Genomic DNA, 13,212 nt, shown 5'->3' with positions numbered 1-13,212 from the left:
CTTCTGGCACCATTTATACCCTGATATTTATCTTACTGTTCCTTGCTCCCTTGGCAGAATGACTAGGGGATGAGGGGAGTGGGGGAGGTATTTAAGCCTTTGGCTGGGGTGTCTTTGCCTCCTCCTGGTGGCCAGCATCTTAATTCCCACAAGTAATGAATGAAGCAGTGGACTCTCCTCCCACGGATGGAAATTAAATTTTCAGGTAAGCATAATTTATGTTTTCTTGTATTTTTTTTGTTTCCTCACTGATATCATCCCATTGTTCAAATATTTTCATCTGAAATACTCGATGGCCCAGATTCATCAAAACATTTGGGCCTAATATCTCACAGGTAATATTTACCACAACATGTGACTGAGTAACTGTAATAATCAATGAAGTATCATCTATCTCGTAACCGTTCACTCTTGACACGTAGAACTTGTTCCACTATAAAGGATACTGGCACCATGAGAACTCTTTCAAAGCAAGCAGGTAAAATAAAACACTAACATAATAAAAAATCAAATCTTGAAAAAAAAGAAAAGATAATTATGGCAACGTTGACAACTTTGCAATGCCAAGATACAACAGTGAGTTGAGATATCTCACAAGAGTAATAGAGTCTTTACGAATTCCTCATGATTGGCATCATTGGAGGCAAAAATAATAACAGATGGACCTATCCTGTGTCACACAGTACTTTTCCCAGTGTACTATGTTAATGTAGTACCTATATCCAAAACTGTGGCGCATGCTGCAGTCCTTGCTGTCAGCTTTGACAATGGGGTCCACAGCTAGTTGCAAAAGAAATTTGCTTTCATATGGTACGGGAGCACTGATCATGCTCCCTTATCATTTGAAGCCAGATCACCAATTGATACAGACAGTGACACAGACAGTGTCACTGTCTGTATTGATAATGTGGTGTTGCTTTTGGGAGCAATGGAAGGGAAAGAAGGAGTTGGGCGGGTAGCTCATCGAAGGAGAGGGGAGGGGTACCTACACTCTCACAAATGATCTTGGAGGGGACAGGGAGAGGTGAGTCAATACACTACAGATTTTTTTTTTTTTAAAATGGCGATCATTTGCAGAAGGAAGGAGGAGTTTTGGGGGGGATCCCTGTACTTCAGAAAAAAAAATGCATAAAATGTTATTGGCAGACTGGCATTAGCAAAGATGGCATTGACCAGAGGGTAAGAGGGAGGGAAGACAGCTGTTTGGGAGGTATCATATATAAAAATATATTTAAAAATACTTATATATATATATATATAACCAAAGAGAAAGCGCACTCCAAAGGTCTTCTTATAGGAAGTTTTGTCACTTTATTATGTGAACGTTTTCGAGTCAAAATGACCAGTCCTCAGACAAACAGTGTACATTAGCACTTACCCAACACCAAAGATATAACACATCGTGAACTCTGCAGGATGCCACGTTCTCCCTAGTATAATTGCCCCCAACGTGGGCGTCATCATCCAAGGCAGCGTGAGTCTGCAGATACGTAACCTATTGTGAAAAATATTAAAAACAATGAGCATAATTACAGCATAACAGCATACTACTAACGCAGGAAAAGATACAATCTATATGATACAGATAACACATGCAAAGATGTCTAAGTGTAGCTTCATATGTCACATACGAACTAAAGCGGTTACCATGGTAATAGGCACTCCCAAACATATACGGAATAAGTCAATGTTGGCAATGGGACAAATGAAGCCAACTCACAGTCATACAAAGAAATATCCAAAGAGACAAAAAACGGTAATTATTAAAGAAAATGGCGACCAACTGAATACACAGTAAATGTAAACAAAAAACAGAAAATCTCACAAAGTCTCAAAAAACATCTAATGTGGATTAAGCCGATGTCACCTTCAAAATAAGAGTATACCTCCACTTATACTGCTACATAAAATTTACAAAAAATAGTAGCTGAAAGAAAAAGTAATGGTTGTCATAGCAACTAGGGGGCATACAATAATGAAGAGCCTTTATACATTGATTTCTCACCTGGAGGGTCTACAGGCCATTGCTTTCCAACTAGCAAGGTACCCATAAGTGGGACTACCCTCAGAGGTCTTACTACACTTTCTGGAAGTTTGTTTAAAGACAAACTATTTCAGATTTGAACATTAATTCTACCTGCAGTTAATAGGGACAGCGATGGGGTCCAATGTGGCTCCATCCTACGCTAATTTATTTATGTCCTTTTTCGAGGAATTCGAAACAAATCTGTTTGAGGTAGACAAGATCACTTTTTTAGGAGATATATTGATGATCTCTTCTTGCTGTGGATGGGGACCTAGGATGATCTGGAAACATGGTTTCTTCAATTAAATTCCACCAATAACTAAAGTTTAAAATGCAGTATGATAAAGTACAGATCGAATTTCTTGATGTACGGCTTTATAAAAATGGTGATAAGCTACAATCTACCCTTTTCCGCAAGGAAACTGACAACAATGCACTTTTTCACATTTCACCAGTTGCTATCCTCCGGCACTAAAAAAAGCTTTACCAAAGTCACAACTATTAAGAGTACTAAGGAACAACACCGAAGAAACGAACTGGGATGTACCACTTGTGGAAATGATGCAGCATTTTCAGGCACGTAACTATTGCACAAAACTTTTGGAAACTCAGTGTACACAACTCTTTGAAGATCAAGAACATGTGAGAACTTCAGAGACCAACAGAATGACATTTCTCACGACTTATACCGGTGATAAGAGAGTACTGTCAGACACTATCAGTAAGCATTGAGATATTGTTAAGACTGATAAAGCCTTACCTCTATTTCAGATGACACCCCCACGTATTGGATATAAAAGGGCCAGATCGTTGCAAGACTTTTTGGTCAAAAGTGACCCCATACAATGTTACAAAAAATCAACATAGCTGGACATTAAGAAGCCTGGGGTCTTCCGTTGTTTGGGCTGTACAACTTATGGTAGGCTTGTTACTGGCCCCACTTTTACACATCCTCACAAGAGAAAGGTCTACATTTGGAGAGATTATATAACAGCATCTCCCGCATTTTAATACTTTTTGTTCATTTCAATATTTCTATATTATTAATACATTTGGAGGGTATTGTGCTTAAAGGGACATTGTACGTTAAAATGTTCTCCCCTTTCATGTGTTTCGAATGATCCCCTTTACCTTCTGGAGTGTATTTGTTTGCAAACCTCTAACTTTATTTTTATTTTAAATACCTAGTTTTGCTTGTTGCCCGACCTATACTAAAAATATGAGTTACAAATGCTTCCTATGTAGAAAAGCTATATAAATAGAAGACAAAGCACTAAATTATCTCCCAGTTTGGGGAAGGAGGGAGAGAGCCATTTTGTATCTGAAATAGCTGGTTGTTCTTATTCAACCCCTCATCCATAATTAGCGTTTCAATACATAAAATATATAACATTAGCAGGCCTACTTTACTTGCAGGCTTAGTCCATTTTGTATGGACATGTGCTTACTCCACTTTTTATGGGCAGAGTATTTTGCTCAGTGTACCCAGAGTAGTACCTACGTCCAACAGGATGGCTCATGCAGCGATCCTTGCTGTCAGCTTTGACAGTGGAGACTACAGCCAGAGGCAGTAAGCATCTGCCATCTTATGGTATGGACTAATTTTTTTTACATTACCATATGAAGTTAGATTGCCAATATACACAGTAACACTCTGTGACACTGTCTCTATCGGCTTGCAATGATGCTATGGATGGTATGGGAGGGAAGGAGGAAGGCAGGTGTCATTTCTCAGAAGGGAGGAGTGCTACAGAAACATTCTTTGGTGAGGGAGGGGGAGAGATTGGCCACTTCACTACAGAAACAGGATGTAACAAAGGGAGTGGGGTCCCTAGTGACAATCACTTGGGGGAAGGGTGAATCTCGGCACTACAGACATTTTTTAAACTAATAAATAATTTAAAAAAGATAATATAACTACTACAAATTGGGTACTGGCAGCCAGCAGCCAGTATCTAAGATGGGTACTTCTAGTGAGACGGGGAGGGTTAGAGAGCTGTTTCAAAGGGAGGTAGAAAGGTTAAGGAACGATCCCTATAGTAAAAAAAAATAATTAAGAACAAAAAATGCCCTTAAACTGCATACTGTCTGCCAGTATCTAACTTCGTGGTGACCAATAGTGGATTAGGGAGCAAAGAGTGCTGTTTAGAGGGGTCAGGTATTTATAAGGGGTGGGAGGGCAATCTCTACACTCAGCTAAAATTAACTTTACAAGCTACCTGATTAACCCCTTCACTGCCGAGAATAGAAGTGTGGTGCACATCCGCAATTAGCAGCTTTCTAATTACAGATAGCATTGGCAAAGCAATGCATTTCTGCTACTTCTGAGCAAAGGGGATCCCAGAGAAGCTTTTACAACTTTTTGTCTTATGCATGCACAAAAATGTAATGATTTTTTTAGTATGATTGCATTTGGCTGCAACACGGTGGCATGAACTATATCAAAAAGGCCTAGATCAATTCCTTGGGTTGTCTACTAAAAAAAATTAAATATTTTTCTAGGTCAATAAAAAAAAACCTTCATTTCTGTTTAAATGGAGTGATAGACAAAAATTCTAAAAATTCTCTGGTACTTTGGGCAAGTTTTTCTCTGAAATTTCCGTATCGAAGGGGTTAATGAGCAAAACCATCTATTTCAAATACAAAAATATAAACAAGTACCAATTTTCCATGAATTTACTACTCTGCAGTTTTATTTGAAACACATTAAAGTAAACAAAATTGTATAGTACATAATCCATTTAAGTGAACAGACTCTACAATTAGATTAGAATTAATGAGACGTAGGTTGCATTGACAGTTAATGAATTTAAACATTTTACTGTAACTCTATTTAAGAAATTTTATCTTGCAAAGAATTCCATTACGTGGCCGTAATTCGTGGATGACTGCACCTTATACGCCCTTATGTAAATATTTTATGAGTATGCCAGAGGAAAGATCTAATATTTTCAAAAGATAAATTTGAACAGGAATTAAATGTATGTTTTCGGTACATTGTTCTAGAAAAAATATTTTCCATATGGATCCTGGTGAAATTAACCTAACTGATATAGTTTCTTCTCTTTTAAAAAGCTCTGAACCCTTTATTTAATGATGTGAAATGCTTAGTCCATAAATAAAAAGTATTATTAAAGGGATAGTCCAGTCAAAATTAGACTTTTATGAATCAGATAGGGAGTGGAATTTTAAACTTTCCATTTTACTTTTATCATAAAATTTTCTTTGCTCTCTTGGTATTTTTTGTTAAAAGCTAAACCATAGGTATGCTCAGAAATGGATTTCTAAGCCGTTGAAGGCTGCCTCTTATCTCAGTGCATTTTGACAGTTAGACAGTGCTAGTTCATTTGTGTCTTAAACATAACATTGTGCTCATTCCTATGGAGTTATTTATGAATCCGCACTGATTGGCTTAAATCGTAGTCTGTCGAAAGAACTGAGATAAGGGGGCAGTCTGCAGAAGCTTAGATACAAGATAATCAGAGAGGTAACAAGTGTAATAATATAAGTGTGTTGGTTATGCAAAACTGGGGAATGGGTAATAAAGGGATTATGTATCTTTTAAACAATACAATGTTTCAAGTAGACTGTCCCTTTAATTGTTAGGTTTTATCATTTTCTTTTTTAATCTGACAGTATATTCATTATTAAGATGAACATAGGAGAATAACTTTGCCAATTTCCTCTAACATTATATGTTATTTACATGACTTTTTAATTGAGAGGTAAATTCCTATATTAGTAAACCAGATATATTTATTCTAGAAAGAATTATAGAAGACCATGAAATGGTGATTGAAATGCAGTCAAAGTGGGACATGGAAGAAGATTGCAGACTGTACTTTAGGAAATATTATGCAAAATACGCATTTTTCAAAAATCCCCAGGTAAGATGAACAAAGTGCAAGAAACCTGCTTCGCATATTAGATATTTATTGAATAATATTATGCTAAATTGTTAAATAAGAAGTCTGGGTTATATAAAGGCACCAGTATGTTCAAAGAGAAGATATGTTGTCATTTCTTGAGTTTGTTTCTGAGCTTTGTCTAGTCATTGGAATGTAAATAATTTAAAAAATTAGATTTGGCTGAAATCATTATTGATGCCCACATTACTCCTATATTATTAACCTGACCATTTGTAAAGATTTCATTCTCACCATCAGCTATTGAAACATCTATCTTCTATCATATACACATTGCTGACTTTCTTGGGCAGTAATTAAAATTAGGGTCTGTTTTGCTTTAATAACTTATAGAGAGAATATTTTTTAAGTTTAAGGTGAGTTTTTGGATTCCTTATTATCACAAGATCGCACAGACAATACATCCAGGTGTATTACTTTCATGTACTATACTGGAATGAGGAATACTGAAATAAAGTTATATGAGATCATATGACATTTTGTATTAAGAAGCATGTTGGCTATAGCCCACCAAAGCAGTAGATAGAAAAAGGCTAGACTCTATATGCAGGCAATATACTAAGCACACTATATTCTCTATATTAAACCACCACCAGTAGCATAACTATTTAACTACAACAATTAGCATTTAACAAAATGAATATTAAACCATGACATGATTTAACATTACTTTATACAGCCATAATTGTTTTAAGTAATTATTTAATTATAGTGATGATTTAATAATGATAGGAGCGATTTGCCAATTGAATAGGTTCACAGGTGTAGGGTAAAATAGCCAATATGCCACACTAATGCAAAGGCAGGATTATAAGACAGCTGTATACCTCCTAACATTGTGGTTGCTTGCCTCTATGGCCACTCAGTGCTGTAACAAATGATTGATGCACTTTGCTGGCATACTGAATAAAGAATTAAAGGGATACTAAACCCAATTTTTTTAGTTTGTGATTTAGATAGAGTATGCAGTTTTAAGCAACTTTCTAGTATACTCCTATTATCAATTTTCTTTGTTCTCTTGCTATCTTTATTTGAAAAGCAGGAATGTAAAGCTTAGGATCTGGCCCATTTAGCTTCAGCACCCTGGATAGCACTTGCTTATCAGTAGCTACATTTAGCCACCAATCAGCAAATTCTCCCCAAGTCCTTAACCAACAATAGGCCGGTTTCTAAGCTTTACATTCCTGCTTTTCAAATAAAGATAGCAAGAGAATGAAGAAAATTTGATAATAGAAGCAAATTAGAAAGTTGCTTAAAATTGCATGTTCTATCTTAATCACAAAAGAAACATTTTGGGTTTAGTATCCCTTTAAGCTAGTAGCTATACATGTTGTCACTTTTCTCTCATTATACTTTTCTCACTATTGTTTTGCTTAGGGCATTCAGTAACCCTATAATACATGTGGTATTGCTGCTTAAGTACAAATAAAATAATAAAGACTGGGCACTAGATGAAGCAATGACTACATAATAACAGTCTGTAGTCCTGGTGTTAGGGAGGAGGCAGGGAGTGTTATGGAAGTGGAAAAATGAAAAGAGCTGCACTAAGTTCAAATTCCAAACTCTGCAAGTTTATTGCATGATAACAAGAAAAACAAGCATAGCAAAAAAGGTGTCTGACGCGTTTCCCACCCTCTAGTGGCGCTTCATCAGAGACATAATGAACATGTACACAGCCCATCCTTATATCAGGCAAAAATTGCCCACAAATTTGCCCACACTTGACTCAATTTAAAGAAATAAAAAGTACAGTGAAAAACAACAAATAAATATAAAAACCGAACAAAGTACATCTCATTTACAGTGCTGTCCCTGTACTAGTACACATCATTCTATTTAGGATTTTTGACCATTATAAGAGGTATTATTCAAAATGAACATTGCAAGAACACATTTCAAGAAAAAAGGACACTACATGTAGTATGTAATATTTGATTACCAGCTAACTTAGAATGCCTACAATCAACTCCTATACCGACACGTGCAAATGCACAATCACACACCATTATTGTTAAAAAACTTTTTTATATAAGATATATTAAGGCACAATTTGTCCCATCCATTCATCAATATGGTCAATGTGTCATTGTGCGCATGCATGTGACAGCATATTCATATATCTCACTATAACAGCAATATCAACTGTGAACAACCGTATACCTAAAATATCCCATATGCAGTATACTATATACATGAACACCAAATATAGGATGTAAAATAGGATGTTAAATATATCTACCTAATGCTATTCATTTGAACAATCTTATTTTATTGTATTATTATGCATACTTCTTATTATAGATAGGCACAATATAACATTCCACTGAATATAACACCATATTGATGAATGGATGAATTTTTGCCTGATATAAGGATGGGCTGTGTACATGTTCAATATGTCTCTGATGAAGCGCCACTAGAGGGCGGGAAACGCGTCAGACATCTTTTTTGCTGTGTTTGTTTTTCTTGTTATCATGCAATAAACTTGCAGAGTTTGGAATTTGAACTTAGTGCGGCTCTTTTCATTTTTCCTGTACCATTTTGTGCGGTTGGTTCATGCACACTTGAGCCCTGCACCTTACCTGGATTGAGGATCCCTACAACGGAGGATTATGCAGCCGCTAAAGCGGGTGACGTCATAGACCCAGGACGGACTTTGGAAGTGAGTTCTGTGATCTGTGCAGCCGTAAAAATTTTCTTACAGTATTATGGAAGTACTACAGGATAGAGATGTGGCATGATGGGGAGATGGAGACCAAGCATACATAGGATGAAAAAAATATTAGATGCAAAATAACAATGAATGAGGGTGTCAAGGGAAAGAAAGATACATGTGTGAATTTAGAAAGTGTAGAGAGAGAAAAATTAGAGCATCACAAAAAATGAATATTGTGTCATGATAGATTAAAAGGTAAAATATATGAAAAAGATGGAAACTGGGAAGGGAAGACATGGAAAAGAAATAAGAAATTCAAATGGAATAAAAAAATGTAGAGAACCATAAACTGAGAAAGGTGATGATTGTTAATGTTTGTGAAAGGGGAGATGTAGAACTAAAGTAAAAAAATGTAATTGGATTCTGAAGTAACTGAGAGATGATCATTTAAAGGGACATGAAACCAATTTTTTTCTTTTATGATTCAGATAGAGCATACCATTTTAAAGGACCAGTAAACCTAGCAAATAATGTTATATAATTCTGCACATAGTGCAGAATTATACAACATTAGCTTAGTGCCGGGTTTCTAAAGCAAATTGTTAGATAGATATTTAGCAAAGAAAACAGAACGCCGCTCCTGGCTCTACTGATTGGGTCTGTTTTCTTCTCCTAAGCGCATCTGGGCATGCTTTCTAATCACAGCTGGCCCAATATTAAACTCAATGTAGCTCGCTCCCACTACCAGACCAGAGCGGGAGCGAGCTACATTGAGTTTAATAGCGCGATCGGGTGCGCTGTGACTAGACAGCATGCCCGCAATGCACTTAGTAGAAGAAAACAAACCCACTCAGTAGAGCCAGGAGCGGCATTCTGTTTTCTTTGCTAAATATCTATCTAACAATTTGCTTTAGAAACCTGGCGCTAAGCTAATGTTATATAATTTTGCACAATGTGCAGAACTATATAACATTATTTGCTAGGTTTACTGGCCCTTTAAACAACTTTCCAATTTATTTATATTATCTGATTGGTTTTATTTTCTTTGTTAATATACCTAGGTAGGCTCAGAAGCTGCTGATTGATGGTTGCACATATTTGCCTCTTGTCATTGGCTTTCAGCTAGTTCCCACTAGTGCATTACTGCTCCTTCAACAAAGGAAACCAAGAATATTAAGCAAATTAGATAATAGAAGTAATTTAAAAGTTGTTTAAATTTTTTTGTATGTTATAACCGAGTCATGAATTAATTATTTAAGAACACATAAGGAATTAAATGTGAAGATGGGGAATGAAAGGGTTAATCTTTATTTTAATCATAATAAAGATAATTTCAGCATTACAAAAATTCATAAACAATAACTGTTTTATCTTTTCTGCTCATTTGACTGCCTAAAAGTTTGTTATCCTCAAGGCTGATTGAGCCATATTCCCATTATTCTTGAACTAATTATCTACAACTCAACCTATGGAATTTATTTGTGAACCTTCCAACCTCTAAATTTGACTTTTAGCTCCTTTGTGCTGTTATTCTTTTTTTCCAAAAAATGTTTCCCTCATAAACCTTGAAAACTTCAATACATGTAAAGATTTCAGTCCTTCTTATTACTTCCCAACCAATGCAAATTACAGTTTTTTTCTTTACATTCTTTATTTCGTTTTTTTTTTTTTTAAAGTTAATTTGCAGATTTTTTTTTATTTTGTTATCATTTTCTGTTAAACTGTGTAGAATACAATGTAAAACACACACATCTGTAAAATGATAAAATCTAATAAAGCTTTATTTCCTTGCGGCTAGAGTTAGAGTTTTGTTGGTAAGGACCCGCGTAGCTAACGCCGGCCTAGATTTGGAGTTTGGCGTTAGCCGTGAAAACCAGCGTTAGAGGCTCCTAACGCTGGTTTTAGGCTAACTCTGGTATTTGGAGTCACTCAAAAAAGGGTCTAACGCTCACTTTTCAGCCGCGACTTTTCCATACCGCAGATCCCCTTACGTAAATTGCGTATCCTATCTTTTCAATGGGATTTTTCTAACTCCGGTATTTAGAGTCGTGTCTGAAGTGAGCGTTAGAAATCTAACGACAAAACTCCAGCCGCAGGAAAAAAGTCAGTAGTTAAGAGCTTTCTGGGCGCCGGTTTATAAAGCTCTTAACTACTGTACTCTAAAGTACACTAACACCCATAAACTACCTATGTACCCCTAAACCGAGGTCCCCCCACATCGCCGCCACTCGATTACATTTTTTTAACCCCTAATCTGCTGACCGCCAACTACGTTATACATATGTACCTCTAATCTGCTGCCCCTAACACCGCCGACCCCTATATTATATTTATTAACCCCTAATCTGCCCCCCTCAACGTCGCCTCCACCTGCCTACACTTATTAACCCCTAATCTGCCGAGCGGACCGCACCGCTACTATAATAAAGTTATTAACCCCTAATCCGCCTCACTAACCCTATAATAAATAGTATTAACCCCTAATCTGCCTTCCCTAACATCGCTGACACCTAACTTCAATTATTAACCCCTAATCTGCCGACTGGAGCTCACCGCTATTCTAATAAATGTATTAACCCCTAAAGCTAAGTCTAACCCTAACACTAACACCCCCCTAAATTAAATATAATTTTAATCTAACGAAATTAATTAACTCTTATTAAATAAATTAATCCTATTTAAAGCTAAATACTTACCTGTAAAATAAATCCTAATATAGCTACAATATAAATTATAATTACATTGTAGCTATTTTAGGATTAATATTTATTTTACAGGCAACTTTGTAATTATTTTAACCAGGTACAATAGCTATTAAATAGTTAAGAACTATTTAATAGCTACCTAGTTAAAATAATTACAAAATTACCTGTAAAATAAATCCTAACCTAAGTTACAATTAAACCTAACACTATACTATCATTAAATTAATTAAATAAAATAACTACAATTACCTACAATTAAACCTAACACTGATGGAATCAGCCAATCAGAATCAAGTTCAATCCGATTGGCTGATCCAATCAGCCAATCAGATTGAGCTCGCATTCTATTGGCTGTTCCGATCAGCCAATAGAATGCGAGCTAAATCTGATTGGCTGATTCAATCAGCCAATCAGATTTTTCCTACCTTAATTCCGATTGGCTGATAGAATCCTATCAGCCAATCGGAATTCGAGGGACGCCATCTTGGATGACGTAATTTAAAGGAACCCGTCATTCGTCGTTCAGTCGTCAGCCAGGATGGATGTTCCGCGTCGGAGGTCTTCAGGATGCTGCCGCTCCGCTCCAGATGGATGTCGATAGAAGATGCCGCCTGGATGAAGACTTCAATCGGATGGAAGACCTCTTCTGCCCCGCTTGGATGAAGACTTCAATCGGATGGAAGACCTCTTCTGCCCGCTTGGATGAAGACTTCTACCGGATCATGGACATCTTCAGCCCCCCGCTTGGGCTTGGATCAGGACATCGGAGGAGCTCTTCAGGACGGATCGGTGAACCTGGTATGGTGAAGATAAGGTAGGAAGATCTTCAGGGGCTTTGTGTTAGGTTTATTTAAGGGGGTTTGGGTTAGATTAGGGGTATGTGGGTGGTGGGTTGTAATGTTGGGGGGGGGGTATTGTATGTTTTTTTTACAGGCAAAAGAGCTGAACTTCTTGGGGCATGCCCCGCAAAGGGCCCTGTTCAGGGCTGGTAAGGTAAAAGAGCTTTTAACTTTAGTAATTTAGAATAGGGTAGGGCATTTTTTATTTTGGGGGGCTTTTTTGTTTTATTAGGGGGCTTAGAGTAGGTGTAATTAGTTTAAAATTGTTGTAATATTTTTCTTATGTTTGTAGATATTTTTTTATTTTTTGGAACTTAGTTCTTTTTTATTTTTTGTACTTTAGTTAGTTTATTTCATTGTAGTTATTTGTAGATATTGTATTTAATTAATGTATTGATAGTGTAGTGTTAGGTTTAATTGTAGGTAATTGTAGGTATTTTATTTAATTAATTTAATGATAGTATAGTGTTAAGTTTAATTGTAACTTAGGTTAGGATTTATTTTACAGGTAATTTTGTAATTATTTTAACTAGGTAACTATTAAATAGTTCTTAACTATTTAATAGCTATTGTACCTGGTTAAAATAATTACAAAGTTGCCTGTAAAATAAATATTAATCCTAAAATAGCTACAATGTAATTATAATTTATATTGTAGCTATATTAGGATTTATTTTACAGGTAAGTATTTAGCTTTAAATAGGAATAATTTATTTAATAAGTGTTAATTAATTTCGTTAGATTAAAATTATATTTAATTTAGGGGGGTGTTAGTGTTAGGGTTAGACTTAGCTTTAGGGGTTAATACATTTATTAGAATAGCGGTGAGCTCCGGTCGGCAGATTAGGGATTAATAATTGAAGTTAGGTGTCGGCGATGTTAGGGAGGGCAGATTAGGGGTTAATACTATTTATTATAGGGTTAGTGAGGCGGATTAGGGGTTAATAACTTTATTATAGTAGCGGTGCGGTCCGCTCGGCAGATTAGGGGTTAATAAGTGTAGGCAGGTGGAGGCGACGTTGAGGGGGGCAGATTAGGGGTTAATAAATATAATATAGGG

At 36.1% G+C, this 13,212-nt stretch overlaps 1 protein-coding gene across 1 annotated transcript in view; it reads left to right on the top strand.

Moving 5' to 3' along the window:
* GRB14 (growth factor receptor bound protein 14) overlaps positions 1-13,212 on the top strand; it is a 171,984-nt gene that overhangs the window by 78,618 nt on the left and 80,154 nt on the right. The window contains exon 3 of the mRNA XM_053698386.1: positions 5,792-5,913. Within this exon, the coding sequence (XP_053554361.1) occupies positions 5,792-5,913 (122 nt within the window). The remainder of the gene's footprint in view (positions 1-5,791; positions 5,914-13,212) is intronic.

Source organism: Bombina bombina, chromosome 1, assembly GCF_027579735.1.
Source record: "Bombina bombina isolate aBomBom1 chromosome 1, aBomBom1.pri, whole genome shotgun sequence".
Lineage (NCBI taxonomy): Eukaryota > Metazoa > Chordata > Amphibia > Anura > Bombinatoridae > Bombina > Bombina bombina.
This window is presented reverse-complemented; position numbering and strand designations above follow the sequence as displayed.